Source organism: Electrona antarctica, assembly GCF_951216825.1.
Source record: "Electrona antarctica genome assembly, chromosome: 4".
NCBI classification, from domain to species: domain Eukaryota; kingdom Metazoa; phylum Chordata; class Actinopteri; order Myctophiformes; family Myctophidae; genus Electrona; species Electrona antarctica.
In genome coordinates this window covers 8392046-8414028 of record NC_136809.1, presented here as the reverse complement: position 1 = coordinate 8414028, position 21983 = coordinate 8392046, and the positions used below count along the sequence as shown (strand labels likewise).

At 43.0% G+C, this 21983-nt stretch overlaps 1 protein-coding gene across 1 annotated transcript in view; it reads right to left on the bottom strand.

Annotated features, from left to right (window-relative positions):
* Positions 1-6015: 6015 nt before the first annotated feature.
* tmem132a (transmembrane protein 132A) overlaps positions 6016-21983 on the bottom strand; it is a gene marked incomplete at both ends in the record, with an annotated part of 30770 nt that continues 14802 nt past the window's right edge. Inside the window, 8 exons of the mRNA XM_079499582.1 lie at positions 6016-7269; positions 7769-7960; positions 8699-8899; positions 13745-13951; positions 14691-14834; positions 15786-15981; positions 20552-20692; positions 21143-21409. Coding sequence (XP_079355708.1) covers positions 6016-7269; positions 7769-7960; positions 8699-8899; positions 13745-13951; positions 14691-14834; positions 15786-15981; positions 20552-20692; positions 21143-21409 — 2602 coding nt within the window. The remainder of the gene's footprint in view (positions 7270-7768; positions 7961-8698; positions 8900-13744; positions 13952-14690; positions 14835-15785; positions 15982-20551; positions 20693-21142; positions 21410-21983) is intronic.

The following is a 21983-nucleotide window of genomic DNA, read 5'->3' as shown; positions in this document are numbered from 1 at the left end:
GTGTGTGTCACCTAACAGCCAAAAAGGAGGAAGCTCAAAGTCTAGACATTAAAGTGCATGACAGTGAATTACACCTTTAATGAGCCTAACAATATGCTGTTGGAGGACAAGCATAAAAAGCTTTTTTTTGTACAGTACTGACTACAGTATGTGGACCATGGTGACATTGATCAGGCCCCAAAATCTATACATCTCAGTCACACTATTAAGGCAACCGGCCAGTTCCACGCGCTGCACAAGGTGCCCTTTTTTCACTTGAGCACCTGCCCCTCAGAATGTCTGTGCACGCCACTGCATCCAGTCCTAGTATTTCAGAAATAACAGACCTCACATCCAGTCCTAGTATTTCAGAAATAACAGACCTCACTCTTGGTTATCTGAACTGACTTGTATATTACACATGGAGAAAATGTGTTATGTTATGATGGATAATTCAAGCAAGTTCCATGCGATTTGGCAGCAATTCTTAGAACACATTGCTCAAATGTCTCACTGATCCCACTTAGCATTTAGTCTGCATGCAGCATCTGTGTGTCCTCCACTTTCCATATGATATATTCTAGTCTCTAGCAGTGTAACTCATTGATTTTAAATCATGCCCTGTTCTTTCTTTTGTTGTTTATGCTTTTTTTTCATTTTTTGCTCTCAAGAGTTAAAGATCTAAGGGTCCATTTGGTTACTCTCTATCATTTAGCTGGGGACCACCTGGAACCCCCTCAAGGACCACTGGTATCACTAATATCCCTAATATGTATGGCATGGTGTAGTACAGTTGAGTTTGGGTTTTGCACCCCAGCCTACTGACAGGAAATATGCTGAGCTGTGTATTTTCTTGAAACCACATGGTTTCATGGAAATCATCCACCCACATTTCTTATCTCTTTACACAACTAACAGTAATAAAACAGGGGAGTAAATTATGCCACTCAGTCACACAACATGATGATATCAGATTATCAGATGTAATTGTGAAAGTACAGAGGTCAACGTTATGCGACAACATATATGAGTTTTACGCAATTTACTCATAATTTATTTGAAATCTGAATATTTAATTGGATTCCCCATATATGAAAACCTAAAATAAAAAAATAATAAAAAGGTTTCTATATACCTTTTTTGGTCAAAAAGATGCAATGTAATATATTTCAGTATAGTGGTGGCCGCCATCTTTAAATGGTCAATTTTGAGGGCTTAGCATCCATTTTTGAGTTATACATATACAGCAGATTTGGATTCAGCAGCCCTTAATACCCCTAGAAAACATGTATGTAATAAATTAACACGATTTGCCTTCAGCACTTTAAATAAGCACATTTTCTGAAATCAAGCCTAGTCTAAATAGCCTGTCCCTTCATCATTCATCCCTTCATTGTAACCACTTCAACTGGGATATGTACATCAAATCTCTGCATGCATTGTTTGAATGAGTTGGCTATTCAAAAATATAGAAAATATTTGGACAAATATACATTATCCAAATATAGCATGTTTTGATTTGATTTGTTAATCGACAATCTATGATTAGGTAAACACGTGAAACATGTATGGTGGTCATAATGTAGACTTTTATTTGACAGAATGACAGCTGGTCAACAGCGACTCCTGTTGACTAAAGCTAGTCATTTTCCACGTGAGGTGGAAACTATCCAAAATTCAAATGCCGGGGTGAAACATTATCCTCTATATTTCATCTTCTTTATTTCTTGTATGTAGTGCTGAACCCGTGTAAATGTATTAAATGCATAGTCATGTCCAGTTTTGTGACTCTGTGCCATAATTTACAAAACACATAGCAGAGGATGGTTTCGATCCATCGACCTCTGGGTTATGGGCCCAGCACGCTTCCGCTGCGCCACTCTGCTGTCCGGGATCTGAACCACGAAATACACGTATATAAACCTAGGTCACATTCGGTGGTGCTCTGAAATATTACAGTGACGGTGCCTGATTGAATACATATCCCACCCACGTCCTAGTAATAACACGAGGGACAGCAACCTCATGAAGTAAGAAAAATGTAGTCGGGAGAAGTATTGACGAAGATGAGAATTGAGAACAGCTTTCATCATGGCGTACTATACAGCAGAGTGGCGCAGCGGAAGCGTGCTGGGCCCATAACCCAGAGGTCGATGGATCGAAACCATCCTCTGCTAGGCGACCCATTCTTTTCTGTAGGCCTACATCATAAGCGATGATTGCTTAGTTGTAGGTATGATGAATTGAAAAGGACCACAATGGCGAATGAGTTATGCTTTTAGCAAAATATCATAGTACCACTGTTGGCCACCAGATGGGACACTTTGCCTTACATCCTGTGTGATTCTCAACCTTTTAAATTTCAAGGCCCCGGCCCGGACGGTTAGCTCAACCGTCTGAGCACCTAGGCTGCCAAGCCAGCCGGACGGCGTGCCGCGGGTTCGACTCCCCCGAGCCCGACGGCCCCACCCCAGTTCGATATGCATTAGAGTGGGCCAGGGACCCCCCCCCCCCCCCCAATTTGATACAGAATTGTATTAATTTATTTATCTCTGGGACTTCAATCTACATCTTGTGTTCATTTGACCATGGTATGCAAACGGGAACCAGAGAATGGAAATCCTCAGTTAACAGGCCAGCAACCATTCAGGGATCTTCATACATTGATTGATTGAAATATTTATTAACAGTTTGCAGAATTACAGTACATTTCAAGCACAAACTCAATACAAAGACTGTTAACTGTGAGTGGACGACCCAATTAAGCATTACACTTGTTTACAAGAGGGTCCACCATGTTCAATTCATCAAAACATTTAGAAACGTACAAATAGACACTTCTATATAGTCAAAGAACAGAACAGGAATTCATCAAGCTTTATTACAAATGGATTCATGACAAATATATACATACAGACAAGATACGTTGAAATTCAAAAGTTTCATCATATATGCTGGAATTCAAAGTTTTATAAATACTTGTTAACTTGTCACAGCTCTGCATTGCTGTCCCTGTTACACAGGGAAACCAGTGTTGCGCACCACAACTATGTTAATGTCCGTGTATAAGACAAGAAGTAGTGATTGATAAAGAACAGAATAAAATAAAACATGTTTAAACTGAAATCTTAAGATAAACATTCAAAAATACACAGTCACATAAAGAAAATGAGACAAGAACATAGGAATTAAAATACTAGTATGTACTATGTTGACTATGTAGGGCAGGCTACTGTGGGCCGCTCAAAATCACTCACGGATTTGTCACTGTTCAGCAACAACACGAGGGGCATAAAAAGATCACTGGTTTTAGTGGTTTCAAATTTTAAGTGATTTTGTCCTAGTAGGAACCCTGATGAAAAAAGGTTTTTGTTATCTAAATGTCACAACCTACATATATAATTTGATTGATTGATTGATTGAAATATTTATTAACAGTTTGCAGAATTACAGTACATTTCAAGCACAAACTCAATACAAAGACTGTTAACTGTGAGTGGACGACCCAATTAAGCATTACACTTGTTTACAAGAGGGTCCACCATGTTCAATTCCTCAAAACATTTAGAGACGTACAAATAGACACTTCTATATAGTCAAAGACCAGAACAGATCATGAATTCATCATAAAGGAGGTACAAAGGGAAAAGAAACATAGTGGTGGCATTGAAACATATTGTGCTGTTGGAATAGAGGGTATATGCGCATGCATAATGTGAGAAACAAATCGAGTGGCAAAGTGAGTTAAACTTTGTTTGACGTCGTTTAATGCAGTCAGATAGGACTTTTCTGTTTGGATGTATGGGCTGTCAAATGTATGTTTTCTAATCAGAATTAAAATCGCCAAATTAACTAGTAACTAAAGTTTTCAAATAATTGTAGTGGAGTAAAAGTACAAATTTTGGCTTTGAGATGTAGTGGAGTAGAAGTAAAAGTACTGGAAATTGGAAATACTCAAGTAAAGTACAAATACCTCAAAATTGTACTTAAGTACAGTACTTAAGTAAAGTACTTAGTTACTTTTCACCACTGCTTCCGGGTATGATGATGATGTCACGCGCATACCCTCTGTTCATAGACACACGATATGGGAAGGATTCTGTTTTGCTTTATCATTGATGTGAATTTTGATGTGAACATTTTTAATTGTACTGTGATGTTCCTCGAAGACACTGCAAATGAGGGAAACCTCATCATTGTCTTTTGAGAGTAAAGGTTTTAATCAATGAATGAAAATAACACTCACACACTGTACATATTTTGTATTGTAATTATTTAAGTGAATGGAATCATACTGAAATTAAATGCCTCCTCAAGGACCCCATGGTACCTGGGCGGCTGGGCCGCACCCCACTTTTAAAACCTGAAAGCCTGGATTGCAGCTACTGTAATGATTGTGGCTTTCCACTGTTTCCAGACTACAGTATGAAACTAAATTCCTCCAATTTAACTTCCACACATCAAAAATCCAGTGTCCCTTTAACCCTGTCAGAGTTAAGTGAACACTCAGGGTTTTACTGTGGAGAGTGTAAAAGAAGATCAAAAGTACAATAGTGCTTTATGTACACATATTTACATACATTAACCACTCAAGCCCTCCTGGTGATGATTGAGCTGTGAGCTTGTCGATCTGCTGTTTAAAGAACAACTTTGGGTTGTTTTTTTCAACCAAGGTTCATGTTTTAGGCTGTTATTAGAGAAAGTAAAAGATGAGTGTTATTTTTATTTTATTTTATTTATTTATTTTTCGTTGTTTGTACGGATTTTAGCTATTTTTGACAGAGGGGTGGTGGCATTAGAACAAGTGGCTAAATTTTGATGGTGATTTCTTTATTGTTGTTCGGATTTCAATCCCTCCGAAAGGGAATGTTTGCCCTGGTAGTTCTGGCAATGATAACTACTCAGCCTCACACACATTGGAATACACTTGAGAAACAAATAACTGTCTTTTGACTCTTGTTGTTTATTTTACCAAACTCTTTCACACACAACCACACACACTCTCTCTATACTTGTGTACGGTTATGGCCGACCCGTGAGTTGAGGCGCTAGCAATTGCCTCAAGTAAAAAACAATACGTTGCTGCAGGCAGGAAGGTAATTTACTGTAACACACCAAAGAAAACAAATCACACTATTAATATAACATATACACATTGACTGTAAACCTGAACATCATGCAAGAAATTATGAAGGAATTAACGTCATATTAACAATTAAACCGCTGGTACTCACACATTGGTCTCTACAAGTTGACAAACATCTCCGCACTGACTAAATGACCAGCTTGCACATGCGCAGTAGCGTCCCTCACCAAAACATTCCCTCAAAATGACATATAAACACGGGTTCCAATAAAATACAGTTAAACATGCTCACCTTTCCCATGCAATAAAATCACCCCTAAACATACATATTTACCCACATGATCCCCTCATTTTACTCCTGAGATAAGTTTGTAAACTTTAGTCCAGAATAATAAAACACGATGTTCTGTTAGCCAGGTGTGTGACCCCTTCTCAGCCACTAGAGGCACTCGTCCACCCATAAATAACCCCACAATTGTCATTTACTATAGTCCTACTAGACCCCATGACATTACATCTGGCCACAAAAGATCACGCGATCTACTGAATGTGAAGGGGGATAATTGGGGGATGCCATATACTGTGTGTCGTAGGCTCAATATGTTTGTCTCCTCACCCTTCACCATTCAGATCCCGTTATCTTTTGTGGCCAGATGTAATTTCCTGGGGTCTAGTAGGAGTCGGACTATAGAAAATAATATTAAAGAAATCAGCGTAAAACTTTGTAAATAAAGACACATTTAGCCACGTGTTGGAATGCCCCCGTCCCTCGTCGTTAAATGATCATCTTTTACCTCACCTTTAACATGAACCTGGGTTGGAAAAAACCCAATGTTGTCCTTTTAAGTGTTTTTGTGGTTAATTCTGGACCTGGAAGAGATTGCTGCATGTTTCCCCCCCAACAATCTCAGTGTCATCATCACTCCTCTCTATATACTGAACAACATCCGTCAACAAACAATCTCTATTTCCTCAACGTCTTCCACTTTCACTTCCTCCGTCTTCTCCTCTCCCTTCTTCTCGTCTCCTTCCTCCTCCTTCCGCTCCTCCTCCTGTCCCATCACCTCCACCTTTCTCCTCGGCCACGCCTCCTCCCCCAGCTCCTCCTCCTGTCCTATCACCTCCACCTTTCTCCTCGGCCACTCCTCCTCCCCCTGCTCCTCCTCCTGTCCCATCACCACCGCCTTTCTCCTCGGCCATGCCTCCTCCCCCAGCTCCTCCTCCTGTCCCATCACCACCGCCTTTCTCCTCGGCCACTCCTCCTCCCCCAGCTCCTCCTCCTGTCCCATCACCACCGCCTTTCTCCTCGGCCACTCCTCCTCCCCCAGCTCCTCCTCCTGTCCCATCACCTCCACCTTTCTCCTCGGCCACGCCTCCTCCCCCAGCTCCTCCTGCACCCCGCCTTCCGTTTCCCCCCTCCGCCCCTCCTTCTCTCCGTCCGACACCGCTTTCCTCCTCCTCCGCCTCTCTCTCACCGCACAGGGGAGACAGTTTACCAGAAAGAGGACGGTCGACAGACAGAGGAGAGAGAGGACCACTCCCGCCCCCACCTCCAGCTCCCTCTCCTTGTCACGATGGCCTCCTCCTCCTCCTTCTCTCTCCTGGCTAGGGGAGAAGTACACGTCACTCTCCTCGAGGTTCGGCATCAGCGCGGCCCGTTCCAGGTCGTTGCGCGCGGCAACAGCGCCCCGCTTTGCGCCGCTGTTCCCGGCAGCCCTGCCGTGATACTCATCGGCGGTGCCATTGTCGCCGGGATCGCCGTCGAAGTTCCCCACGTAGACGCCGCCGTCCGATTCGACCAGCAGGTCCGAAATGTCATACTCGAAGTCCTCGCTGTCCCCGTCCTCGCTCCCCATTGGCCGGAGGAAGTCGGAGTCCAGGTTGACTCTTATCCAACCGGATCCCCTCGCCAGCCTCCTCGTCGGTGGTCTGCTGGGCTCCTCCCCTTCTCCCCCGGCACCTCCGTCAAAAATGGAGTTGGAAGTGACTGGTCGGTCGACGCAGGCAACCACGAGGAGTTCCGCCCTTAGCAGAGGCCCGCCCCCGTCACCCTGGGCGATGACGCGCTGGGCGCGGCCGGGGGTCACCACGACCACGGTCTCGGCCAACGAGGAGAGGCGTAGGGAGAAGGGAAGGCCGTCGAAGGACGAGAGGAGGGACGACGTGTCATCGCTGAACTGGAGCCACGTGCTGATGGAGGCTTCCTGAGAGAGAGAGAGAGAGAGAGAGAGAGAGGAGAGAGAGAGAGAGAGAGAGAGAGAGAGAGAGAGAAAGGGGCAAAAAGAACATTTTTTTTGTGGTTTAGGCTTAGCTTAGATGTTGATTAGGTGTTTCTTAAACGTCTATATATAAACCGTTTATATTTTAGGTTAGCCGTTTTTTTAAACGTCTATATCGGTCTATATATAGACTGTCTATATATAGCTGTTGAATCAACGTCTAACCCAAGCCTAGACCTCTAAAAAAACTTACATTTTTATTTTTTAGACCATATATAACCCATGCTTAGACGGCCATTTAGACATATAAAAATGCGGGTCTTTACAACATGGGTTATGTTTTCTTTGGCATGGGACCACAATGTAACAACAAACATTCACATTCATGTACAGGTGTGTGGTCACCCAGCCAGGCGTGCGGTCACCCAGCGGTCACCCAGTGGTCACCCAGCAGTCACCCAGTGGTCACCCAGCCAGAACCAACCTGTCCATATTCGTAGAGGATGTTGTAGGCCGTCACCGTCGTCGTGATGACAGCAGGGTGGGCGGGGTTGGCCTTGACGGACATGCCGAGGCCGCCGACCACCTGCACCGAGAGGTCACCCAGGGTCACGGCTTCAGAAGACACTGTGACGTCACAACTCCCCAGCACCCCGTCCCACTGCTCTGATATGACCTGACAGACAGACAGACAGACAGACAGGCAGGCAGGCAGGCAGGCAGGCAGGCAGGCAGACAGACAGACAGACAGACAAACAGATGAAGAGATATACTGGCCATGATATTGACATGATACCGACCATGATACTGACCATGATACTGACATGATACCGACCATGACTAACCATGCTACTGACACGATACTACCCATGATACTGACCATGACACTGACATGATACTGATAATGATACTGACATGATACTGACCATGACATTGACATGATACTACCCATGATACTGACATGATACTGACCATGACACTGACATGATACTGACCATGACACTGACCATGATACTGACCATGAAACTGACCATGATACTGACCATGACACTGACCATGATACTGACCATGAAACTGACCATGAAACTGACCATGACACTGACCATGATACTGACCATGAAACTGACCATGAAACTGACCATGACACTGACCATGACACTGACCATGATACTGACCATGAAACTGACCATGATACTGACCATGATACTGAGATTTTACCAGCCTCAGGTACGTTTCATAATTCAAAATAAGATATTGTTTTCTTAAATAACAGTTCAAAACAGAAATCGGCTGATCCATCATTGCCAGCTGGTTATTGCACTGACAATGTGACATGCCTATCAGCCCAGACCAGTAGTCATAAACCATCACCTACATGCAGCCATGTTCTGCCAGGTCGTAAACCATCACCTACATGCAGCGATGTTCTGCCAGGTCGTAAACCGACCACGGTGCCTCGTTCACCAAGGACGGCCACCAGAGGGTTCTCCACTCTCAGCCAGCTGTGAAGCAGCTCCGACACGTCCACAAACCAGTCCGACGAGCCCAGCAGGTGTGTGGCGTCACCCTGAGCATCCTGGGCCGTGAACTGAGTCAGAACCTGGACTGTAGAACGCTGGAATAACGGAGAACAACTGGAGCGAGAGAAACAGAGAGAGAGAGAGAGAGAGAGAGAGAGAGAGAGAGAGAGAGAGAGAGAGAGATAGAACACATGGAACGCAGTAAGAACGGTGACCCATGTTTCTTTTGTATCATCAGTTGGAAACTTCATATATCCATAACGTTACGTTTCAGGATTCAAATTCAAACATAGCAAAAAGTAGCATATTGTCGAGCTCAAAACGAGTCTCTTCGTGCAGCGGTTCGAGCTTGCAGATCTGCTACTTTTGATGCTCTTGTGTGATGCTGTGGTAAGTAATATGGAGATACGAGGTTTCTGCCCGACGAGTCGCGATGGCAGCAACAATATAAAGTATTTAGGAACAGAATGTTTGTGTGTGTGTGTGTGTATGTGTGTGTGTGTCTGACAGTTTGACAAAACAGGAAAGGGCGCACACCAGTGTTGGTGAGGTGCTGGCCTAAGGCAGTAAACAAGTAAAAATAAGAAAAAGGCTGCACACTCAAATCCAACGTTTCAACCTAGGTCTTCTTCCCTGAAGAAGACCTCCTAGGTCGAAACGTATACAGCATTGTGGCTACCAGTGTGTGGCCTTTTTCTTATTTTTATCTGTCTGACAGTTTACCATATACTGACTGTGTTATATTATATTAGCAGTCACCTATTAAAGTTCAGATGAAACACATCAAAACAGTAGAGAACTATTCCAATTTATTATGGCTCCAAATGTATTACTTCATGCAAAAACCTAAGATCAGTGATGACGCGCGTACAGCATAATTCTAACCCTATACAAAAATAATCGGGAAAATGTGGCTCAAATCTTTGAATATATATTATTTCAGAGCGAACGTTTTTTAACTCAATTCTTTGCTTCTGGTGAGTTCCCTGGAACAACATATTTTCAAGATGGGGGTCGGCGGCCAAATACATGTCCTTCACATGAAAAAGGTTGAGCACCACTGACAGAGATTTAGAAGGTTGAGCACCACTGACATAGATTTAGAAGGTTGAGCACCACTGACATAGATTTAGAAGGTTGAGCACCACTGACAGAGATTTAGAAGGTTGAGCACCACTGACATAGATTTAGAAGGTTGAGCACCACTGACATAGATTTAGAAGGTTGAGCACCACTTACATAGATTTAGAAGGTTGAGCACCACTGACATAGATTTAGAAGGTTGAGCACCACTGACATAGATTTAGAAGGTTGAGCACCACTGACATAGATTTAGAAGGTTGAGCACCACTGACATAGATTTAGAAGGTTGAGCACCACTGACATAGATTTAGAAGGTTGAGCACCACTGACATAGATTTAGAAGGTTGAGCACCACTGACATAGATTTAGAAGGTTGAGCACCACTGACATAGATTTAGAAGGTTGAGCACCACTGACAGAGATTTAGAAGGTTGAGCACCACTGGCATAGATTTAGAAGGTTGAGCACCACTGACATAGATTTAGAAGGTTGAGCACCACTGACATAGATTTAGAAGGTTGAGCACCACTGACATAGATTTAGAAGGCATTTGTAGAATCGTCCTCGGGTCTAAATGGGTTAATACAGCAATCAAAATTAGTGTAACCACTTTATTTGAATTTACTGGGGTCATATTGCAGATCTGGCAATTTCCAACATTTTAACGATACAACTTGTATGGGGGTCCCTGGCACGACATGTCTTCAGAGATTAGAGTTCATTTCCAACATTTTAACGATACAACTTGTATGGGGGTCCCTGGCACGACATGTCTTCAGAGATTAGAGTTCATTTCCAACATTTTAACGATACAACTTGTATGGGGGTCCCTGGCACGACATGTCTTCAGAGATTAGAGTTCATTTCCAACATTTTAACGATACAACTTGTATGGGGGTCCCTGGCCCGACATGTCTTCAGAGATTAGAGTTCATTTCCAACATTTTAACGATACAACTTGTATGGGGGTCCCTGGCCCGACATGTCTTCAGAGATTAGAGTTAATTTCCAACATTTTAACGATACAACTTGTATGGGGGTCCCTGGCCCGACATGTCTTCAGAGATTAGAGTTAATTTCCAACATTTTAACGATACAACTTGTATGGGGGTCCCTGGCCCGACATGTCTTCAGAGATTAGAGTTAATTTCCAACATTTTAACGATACAACTTGTATGGGGGTCCCTGGCCCGACATGTCTTCAGAGATTAGAGTTCATTTCCAACATTTTAACGATACAACTTGTATGGGGGTCCCTGGCCCGACATGTCTTCAGAGATTAGAGTTAATTTCCAACATTTTAACGATACAACTTGTATGGGGGTCCCTGGCCCGACATGTCTTCAGAGATTAGAGTTAATTTCCAACATTTTAACGATACAACTTGTATGGGGGTCCCTGGCCCGACATGTCTTCAGAGATTAGAGTTAATTTCCAACATTTTAACGATACAACTTGTATGGGGGTCCCTGGCCCGACATGTCTTCAGAGATTAGAGTTCATTTCCAACATTTTAACGATACAACTTGTATGGGGGTCCCTGGCCCGACATGTCTTCAGAGATTAGAGTTAATTTCCAACATTTTAACGATACAACTTGTATGGGGGTCCCTGGCCCGACATGTCTTCAGAGATTAGAGTTAATTTCCAACATTTTAACGATACAACTTGTATGGGGGTCCCTGGCACGACATGTCTTCAGAGATTAGAGTTAATTTCCAACATTTTAACGATACAACTTGTATGGGGGTCCCTGGCATGTCTTCAGAGATTAGAGTTTGCAGACTACATATAAAATGGAATGAAAACGTTTGAGAACCGCTGCTCTACCTCAGGGGTTCTCAACCCGTGGGTCGCGACCCCACGGGGGGGGGGTCGCCAAATTATTTTGGGGGGTCCCCAAATTATATTAAAAAAAAAAACAACTGAATGGCTGGAAAATGGAAATGAAGAGTTTACTAATAGTACACATAGTTCATGCGTACACCTTCCCTAATGATTGTCTCCACCAGGCCGAAGGCATGGGGAGAGAGTATGTTTTGCACTCCGTCCGTGTGTGTGTGTGTCCGTCCGTCCGTCCTTCCTTCCGTCCGTCTGTGTACAGCTAATCTCCGGCACCGTTAATCCGGTCGATGCCAAACTTTGCACACACACTCCCTGGATGCCAACAATGAACCTCTGCCCCGCATTTTCCAGAACGGCCTGTTATAGCGCCACCATGAGGCAGCTTTTCACATTCTTTACCTAAAACTGCACCGATCTGCGTGAAACGTTGCATGCACACTCCCTAGAGGCCAAGGACAAACCTTTGACCTGCATTTTCCGCATCTGCCTTTTATAGCGCCACCAGGAGGCCGACTTTTGTAAAACACATTTTTTTATATTACTCCTCCAGATTCTGTCCAAAAATCTCACAAATCGTTACACAGTATCTCTATGGTCATGTGCTCAAGTCGGATCTGTCCGATATTTCATATTCCATCCTAATTGGCTATAATTGGCTTTCACAGTTTGCAAGATTGCCCCGTTTGGAACAAAAGCCTCAAATCATGAACGCAGCATGCAATTTACCTGAAATCTTTCACACATTTTCTTACTAGGCTGAGGAATATATCCCACCCTTTTCACATTGGCCTGTTATAGCGCCACCAACAGGTTGATTTTTGCAAAACACATTTTTGGAACAAAATGCCTCAAATCATCCAATTGCCATCAAAGGCAAACATGTTTATATTACTCCTAAACATTTTGCCAAACATCTCACACAGTCCTATCCTCCTGGTGGAGACCTGCGCCCAGAAGGGCACTTTTTCTAGTTTTATCTGGTTTCAGTATTTATTTATGGTGTATTGTTTCTATTATTAAGGTTATTGTGGCAGTCAATTTATATTGGGGGTCGGGCGGGAGAACCCCTGCTCTACCTCACCTAGCTACAGTACAGTATATCTATTTATAGTTCGTTGTGTCCGTTGCTCTACTGAGTGGAACAGAATGGAGGGAGCTAGCAGAGCAGTTCTTATTTGCAATAGTAGACAAGAGTTCACCTTTGTAACATCTGTTCTGGGGCATTACAAGGTTTCTGTGTAATCCCTTCTTAAGCAATCGGATATCTTAAATCCCACCGCTCTCCTACCGCCTCACACATTATTCAATTTCTAACATGTTCAACTTAACAGGTTTCAGCTTAGAAACACTACTCAACTAAGAGCTGTTTCCTACATTGGTCAGCAAACTACTTGCATGCAAATCTGTATTATGTAACTTTTGTCTTTGTGAATAAAATGACCTAAAGGTCAAACATTCAATTTCTCCCCTGAGCAAAGCAGGCAGGCTCTATTAAACAAAAAATAAATCAGCACTTGTGCTGCTGCGCAGGAGACCTGGATTCAAATCCAGGCCAGAACAGGAAAGTTACATAGTGAAATTTAACCAATCAGTTAGCAGTTTTGATACAAAACAATATGCTGTGGAATTGCTTAGTCTGAATGTTTGCGTAAGTGTAAGCAGCAATGTCAAGATAATCTGTACTCGGCTGACTGTAAACTAAAGGATCATACCTGGTTATCTGTCATGACTCACAATACACAGTACTTTGATTTACAAGGAATCCACTGGATTCTGTTAATTTGGGCAGTTAAGAAAAGAACAGTGATTCTCAACCTTTTTTATTTCAAGGACCGCTAGTTTGATATGCATTTAGGCCACAGACCGGCGTTTTATTTATAACATTTAATGAAAAATCTCTGAGACCCACTATAACATACACACTATAACATCCTCTGAGTTAAACTAACTCTGAGAGTTACAGATCTCCTCAAGGACCCCCTGGTTGAGAAGCACTAGAATAATGGACCCACATACCCATTCTCTGTCAAGTGGTTCCAGCCAACGATAGCGTTGAGAACGGGGTCTGACAGGGACACTCGCAGGGGCACCGAGGGAGCCCACACCGACACACACACGGACCCACTGAGCATGCCCAGTTGAAACTCCACCCGCGCGCAGGTGCTCCCCATCCCTGATTCGCTGCCGTCCACAAAGAGGGTAGAGCAATCGCTGGACACCTGTTGCAGACAACAATAATAACGATTCATTATTTAGAAAATGCAACATTTTTGTGATCCTTTTGCTCTGTCAGAAGTTGCTATGGGAAGCCAGGGAAGGTGCAATTAATGATGTGAGTAAGCCATTGGAGAGACACAAGTAGGCCTATACAGATCATAAAATGGTTTATGTAGTAGCAGTTTTTATCTTTATTGCAGGGGAGTTTGGCTGATCATGATCACGAGTGCTCTTTTCAGCAACGCACTGCTTCCCAATGACACTGCCTGTGTGCGTTCAGATCCCTGAACCTGAGTGTGCGTGTGTGCGTGCATGCATGCATGCATGCATGCATGCATGTGTGTTCTCACTCCCAATCTTCCGCCGTAGTCTGAAAACCCACCTCTTCAGACTCCACCATGGCCCGTAGCACTTGCCCTAGCCTAGCCCCTTAGATAGCACATTATGTAGACTTAGATAGTATTTTAAACAGACTTATAGCTTGTTATGTAGACAGCTCTAGAATTGCACTTTATGTAGTCATAGCACTTTATAGTACACATGTATAATATATTATATAGTATAGTATGTATAGTTTACATAGATACTCCACTGTTACGTTCTTAGTTTACGCATGATTCATGATAACTACTTTTTTATACATGTGATGTATGCCATGCTTTTTGTTATTGCTTAATGTAAGTCGCTCTGGATTAAGAGCGTCTGCTAAATGCCTAAATTGTAAATTGTAAATTGTTCTACCTTGATAATGTCTTCGTTGGTCGACCGACACCTGACAACAGTGGTGACATCGGACACCTGCCCGTCGTGAGCCACGGCCAGCGCGATCACAGGGAGTGACACATGCTCTCCGGTCAAAATGGCCGTGTTTATGATTGTGTTACTCTTAAAAGAGACGAAGGAAAATAAAAACATTATCAGTATTATTATTTTCTTCTGCTGAAATGAGATTGCAGTGAAATATACATACAATCACATTCCTTAACACAATTCCCGCCGGGATTAATTAATAACATGCCAGGATATCGCCCCGTTCAACCCTTATTTTGCAGATCCAAAACACTGCGACCGGATGATCAGTACAGGCCGGCGCCATTACTGCGACCGCCAGACAATAAGTGTTGTTTTGACCAGAAATGCCGCCTGGGAGGGGGATTTGGAGACTAAAGCGACTAAAAGCGTGCGTGCGCGTGCACACACGCGCGTGCATGCAGGGTGCATGCTTTTGGTTAGACATACCATTGGTCCGATATCTCAAACCCTCACACTAACCCTAACCTCCCACAGGGCAGCACACCTAAACCTAACCTTAACCCTCTCCCAACCCTTAATCCAGTCAGACCAATGCTATGTCTAACCAATGCTATGTCTAACCAAAGTATGCCTCCCTGCGTGCACAATCAAGATGGCACAGTCCAGTGTCTAAGCTAACAACAGATAGCCATCCGAAGCTAATGTGAGTAGCCTTTCCACTAGATCGGATCAAACACGTTTATACAACGGAATAAACGTAGGCTAAGTATTTTGGCAGCGTCGCTTCACGAGAAATTACGGCGGGGAAACGGTTAATTGAGATTTCTTGAAAACTAGACTAAATCGCAATCAGCTCTGTACATAACTGTAGAACCCATTTCCTGTTCCGGTTCAGTGTCCCATGTGTGTCTCGCATGGCCTCACACAATTTTCATATAGACTGGAGCACCGAAGCTCTTTTGATGATTAAAGGCAAAATAAATTACGGGAGCAACTTCATAATCAGTATCAATGAATGGATGGAGGTTTATAGTGGGTGAGTCAATCAAGGAATGCAGGGATGAATGAAGGAGTAAACGATACCTCGGTGAGGGGAGCAATGCCCACGATTTGTCGGTCGGCAAAGGAGAAGGTGCTCACTGCTGCCCCGTGTGCCGAGTGGATGTTGTTGCGCCCCGAGTACTCCACCCACCAATTAGCCATCACTGTCATGGCAACGCCGAAACTCCGCCTCAGGCCGTCGAGCGAGAGACACGCCACCTGCTGGAGGACAGAGTGACTGCAGTGGGAGGATGGAGGGAGGGATAGAGAGCCAGGATAGATTAGAACCATTTATACATTCACTGATCTGTTCATTCAGAAATATTCCATTCATAAAACCAGTGGTGGAAAGTACATTTACTTTGCTAAGTACTGTACTTAACACTTTGATTGCTGCAAGATCTCAACAGGCCTATTTGGATGTTGCTGCCGTTTAACATTGCACAAAGGCCTTGTTCGGGGGCCCACAGTAAAATGTTCTCTTATAGCGAGAATCACACGCCTACATCAAAAGAAAGCTGAACTTGTCCACTTCAATTAAAAAAATACATTTTGATTTTACCATGTTCCATTCTGGAGATATTGACCTTTTTGCAACACCTGCATTTGCCTGGAAGTGGTTATCTTGAACAGCGAGCAGAGTTATGGATGGTTTAAAGTCAGAGACATTGACAGGCAGATATAAAATTGAACCCAATAAATATCCTATACATCCTATACACCGAATGAAAGCCCTGAATGTGTACTTTTACGAGGAAAACAGTAAACATTGATCCCATCTACAGTTAGACAGTAATTGGTTATTGAATGCAGCTTGTGCCCACCAGATAACTTCAGAGAAGACATGGACGTGAACTCCTCAATATTCACAAAATAAGGCCTATAGCGACATATAAATACTATATACCGTATGAAACAGAAGACTCTCTGCTTTCATAAGGAAAAAAATTGTACTGTAATAATAAAAAAATCACACCCCTGTGAAGTGAGCAGTGCAACTCTACTTCTCTACTTATTCACTACAGCTCGCTATATACGGACTGAGGCAGAAAGTCATGTAAACCTTTTATTTACAGTTTGGTCTGTAAACTTCTACTGTAATAATAAAAATCACACCCCTGTGAAGTGAGCGTTGCAACTGTTCTGTACTTATTCACTACAGCTCGCTATATACGGACTGAGACAGAAAGTCATGTAAACCTTTTATTTACAGTTTGGTCTGTAAACTTCTACTGTAATAATAAAAATCACACCCCTGTGAAGTGAGCGGTGCAACTGTTCTTTATAGTTGCGCGGTGCAACTGTAGAGAACAGTTGCACCGCTCACTTCACAGGGGTGTGATTTTTATTATTACAGTAGAAGTTTACAGACCAAACTGTAAATAAAAGGTTTACATGACTTTCTGTCTCAGTCCGTATATAGCGAGCTGTAGTGAATAAGTACAGAACAGTTGCAACGCTCACTTCACAGGGGTGTGATTTTTATTATTACAGTAGAAGTTTACAGACCAAACTGTAAATAAAAGGTTTACATGACTTTCTGCCTCAGTCCGTATATAGCGAGCTGTAGTGAATAAGTAGAGAAGTAGAGTTGCACTGCTCACTTCACAGGGGTGTGATTTTTTTATTATTACAGTACAATTTTTTTCCTTATGAAAGCAGAGAGTCTTCTGTTTCATACGGTATATAGTATTTATATGTCGCTATAGGCCTTATTTTGTGAATATTGAGTTCGGGTCCATGTCTTCTCTGCAGTTATATCTGGTGGGCGCAATGTGCATCCACCCAGTATCCAATTTATGACAAACTGTACATGGGATCAATGTTTACTATTTTCCTCGTAAAAGTACACATTCAGGGCTTTCATTCGATGTATAGGATGTATAGCATATTTATTGTGTTTATTGTTATATCTGCCTGTCAATGTCTGACTATAAACCTTCATAACTATGCTTTCTTTTTGATGATGATTGCCGCCTCGCCTAATCTATCTCACTGCTTTCATTGTTTTGATCGCAGTAACATTGGGGGGGGGGGTCATGGGCACATTGGGCAGCAAAAGTCTTGATCCGTACGGCTATAAAAAGTCCCATTCCACCGTTCGGTTCAGAACTATAGTATAACGGTGAGACATGTTGTCATCAGCTGATTTTGTTTTTCAAGCTAGTGTAGGGGAACATGCCTGGGCATGCTAGCCTGGCACGGCCAGACTCATAGCGAGGGTTCACTGATGTTTCCTCCGGGGAAGAATCTTCAGTGAATCCCCGCTATGAGGCTGGCCAAGCCAGGCTATGGGCATGCAGCTTGGGGGCGATGGAGGGGGAAAAAAGCGTCACCCGGCTGTGATGTCGACGAGAAGGAAAAAATGACTTCCACAGATGACAACACCACGGTTTAGGTCGCGGAAAAGTTCGTTATACATTACACCCGGGTCGATTACGTCCCCGACGCGTTCATTGCGGTCTTATCACTACAATTATAATGAATAAAAAAGCGTTACAATCACACGTCTGAGCGATCTCCGATTATGACGGCTCTGCATGGCGATACGTGATCCCCCAACGGTAGACTGTCTGTTGTCATGGCGGCCCCTCTCGATACTGTGGTTAGTTCGTAGTATTGTAGGCTCGGGGATCGTTTGGTCGCTACAGTATGAAGAAGGAAACATGCATCTGTCCATGTGTGTTGCAGATGTTATGCATTGCAATGCCGATCTGGTGCATATGTGTTTAGGCAATAGGCAGCGTTCCGTTCAGCGTTCAACTGGTAAAGCGGCCAGCCCTCCTGTTTTCAGGAGGGGAGGGGGGTTTTTGTTTTTTGTTTTTTTTTCTGATCACGTGAGCGGGAGTAAGCAGCAATGATAGGGCGATGGTTCTTCATTGTCCGGGTGGGTAAAAAGATGAATGAAAGTATTCTATAAAAAAGTGATTGAAACGTATTGATACGTGATCCGCACCCGACGTTTGATTAATTGATAACGTATTGATACGCGATCCGCGTTGGGAGTGTTAAGTAGCTACAATTTTGAGGTATTTATACTTTACTAATAGTTCCAATACTTCTACTCCACTACATCTCAGAGGCAAATATTGTACTTTTACTTACAATACATTTATTTGAAAACTTTATAGTTACTAGTTACTTTGATTATCATTACAAAACATAAATTAAAACACTTCAAGTCCTATATACATTTCGACCATTTGAAAATAGCCGATCTACAAGCTCACATTACGCATTGTGAGCTTGTAGATCTGCCATTTTAAATTATTTTTATACATTTGAAAACTTGAAATGGTACATTCTGCATAATGAGCACTTTTACTTTTGGTACCTAAAGTACATTTTGATACCAATACTTTTGTACTTTTACTAAAGTACATTTAGAATTCTGAACTTTCACTTGAAACAGAGTAGTTCTACATTGCAGTATTGATACTTCTATCTATCTATAAATGCACCAAAGTACGTATGCATGTCTGTAATCTACGTAACTCGAGAACCGTTCTCCCCACCGACTTCAAATTCGACACACGTGTTCCATACCCCCACAGGGAGTGCAGTGCCCGGTGTTGGTCGGAGCCACGGTTGTCCAGAACCGCCACAAAAGGCCTCTGCCCGGGCTCTGGACAGGGCCCCTGCCCAGTGTCCATATATGGAGCTGGCCTGTTCTGACATCATAATAATATCTTACACATGAGGCCGTGAGCTGTCGGTGGCGGTGATGTTGGCATGATGCGATCACTGTCAATGATCTGCACAATGATCGATTTAGTAACAAAACAAATTAAAAAATAAAAGATAAATCAGCCATATTGGCCTCCTTATCCGTGAATATCGGCCTGATATACTATACCAGTCTGATAAATCAGACTATATGACTGTTTCCGACATTAGACTGTGATTGTATTGTTATAATAAAAGTCTCCAGCGTAACCACACTAGAGTATAGTTCAACTATGGCAGTGGTTTTCAACCAGTGGTCCTTGAGGGGGTTCCAGGTGGATGATGAAGAGTTGTTAAACCAAATGGACCCTTTCAGATCTTTAATGCTTGAGAGCGTAAAATAAAACCAAAACTTTGGTTTCATTTAACGCTCTCAACAGTTACATTATTGTTAAACATCTGCATCAGATTTATTTACAAGAGGTTTACACAATTAGAGAATGTAGAAGAATTGTTATTTTGATCAACGTTTGCATGTTATCTCTCCTAATGGTACCAACATCAATACAACATGGAAATGTGGACAAATGCCATCAGTGGCGTGCACAGGCATTTAGAGGGGCAGGTGCTCAAGTGAAAAAAAGGCACCTTGTGCAGCGCGTGGAACCGGCCGGTTGCCTTAATAGTTTGAGATTTATGGATTTTGGGGCATAAATAAGCTTTAGAATCTTTTTTTTTTATCAAGAATTGAATTGCCACTGAATGCCGAATAAATAAAGGGTTGAAATCCAGTGAACTATAGTAGCGTATGTGTCAACGTACTTCAGAGGGCCACGTTTATGACAGATGATGGAGATGAACTATAGTAGCGTATGTGTCAACGTACTTCAGAGGGCCACGTTTATGACAGATGATGGAGATGAACTATAGTAGCATATGTGTCAACGTACTTCAGAGGGCCACATTTATGACAGATGATGGAGATGAACTATAGTAGCATATGTGTCAACGTACTTCAGAGGGCCACGTTTATGACAGATGATGGAGATGAACTATAGTAGCGTATGTGTCAACGTACTTCAGAGGGCCACGTTTATGACAGATGATGGAGATGAACTATAGTAGCGTATGTGTCAACGTACTTCAGAGGGCCACGTTTATGACAGATGATGGAGATGATGTCATGCTTGGAGGCGTGGCTTCTGTCCAGAGTCACCACCCACAGGTCAGAGGTCAATGTCCGCTGGGCCAGCATCGACACCAGACCCTTCTTTACCTTCAGCCTGTGGATAACGCGCACACACACACACACACACACACACACACACACACACACACACACACACACACACACGCACGCACGCACGCACGCACGCACGGTTAAGACCAGCCTACTCGTCATGAGCGCCTTGCGTAATTAAATTATAGGACGTGTATAGTATACCTGTGATTAGCACAAAATGTTTTAACCTTGAAAATGTAGTTTTGTTTGTGATACCAATACATAGGAATAGAACTACACTATGTATAACAACAAGTATACTATGTTAGTTGCAATGATCCAAGCCAGAACACAATCCATCCATTGACCATTAAAACAAACATGCTTTATAAAACCATTCTCTGAAAAATGCACACAGCCCACCCATCTGACTACTTGCTATGTGGTCAGAACACTGTCGAGAAAAGGTTGTGAACCTGTTTGTTTGTTTGTTTGTTACATTTCCATTCACCTTATAACAACAAACTCGGAGCTGAAGTTGGCTCTGAGGTTGACGGACACGCCGACGGTCTGTCCCGCCCACACCGGGCCCTTGTGGTAGCGAATCAGGACGTGGGGATCCAAGATAAGCTCCTCCTCTTCCCGGCCTTTCAGACATGCTTCTTCCTCTTTGGTCCTGTTCCTCGCTTTGAGATTGGTCTTCTCCTGCTCCTCTCTCAGCGTCACCACGCCGATGTTGAAGAGCTCCCGCTGGGACTGAGGACGGTCCTCCACACACCTGGACGGATGGATGGACAGTGGTGGACAAATTAGTAGGCTACTCAATTGTTTTTACTTAAGTAAAAGTATCAATACTGCAATGTAGAACTACTCTGTTACAAGTAAAAGTCCAGAATTCTAAATGTACTTGAGTAAAAGTGCAAAAGAGTATTGGCATCAAAATGTACTTAAAGCACCAAAAGTAGAAAGTACTCACTATTAGAATGACCCATTTCAAGTTTTCAAATGTATACAAATATTTAGCAAATAGCAAATCTACATTTACTGCTTTCTTTCGTTTTAGCGATTTTTGTGATTTTCTTTACAGGGGACGGGGGCAAATAGTAAATGATATAGAGCACCGAAGTCTGACGTCACTTTCAGTAGAGGGCTCACACAGGTTCATGTATTTTTGAGTGGTGTAAACCACTCCTACAACTGAGCATGGTTGCTACGGTCACCCAGTTCACCCGGGTGTGATTTCATTACGTCAGACATTACGTCAGACCACAGCTGATCAGGCTATATAAGACCTTACACCACTCAGTTCACACGGGAGTGATTTTTTTATTTGCATTGAAATCTCCATAGGG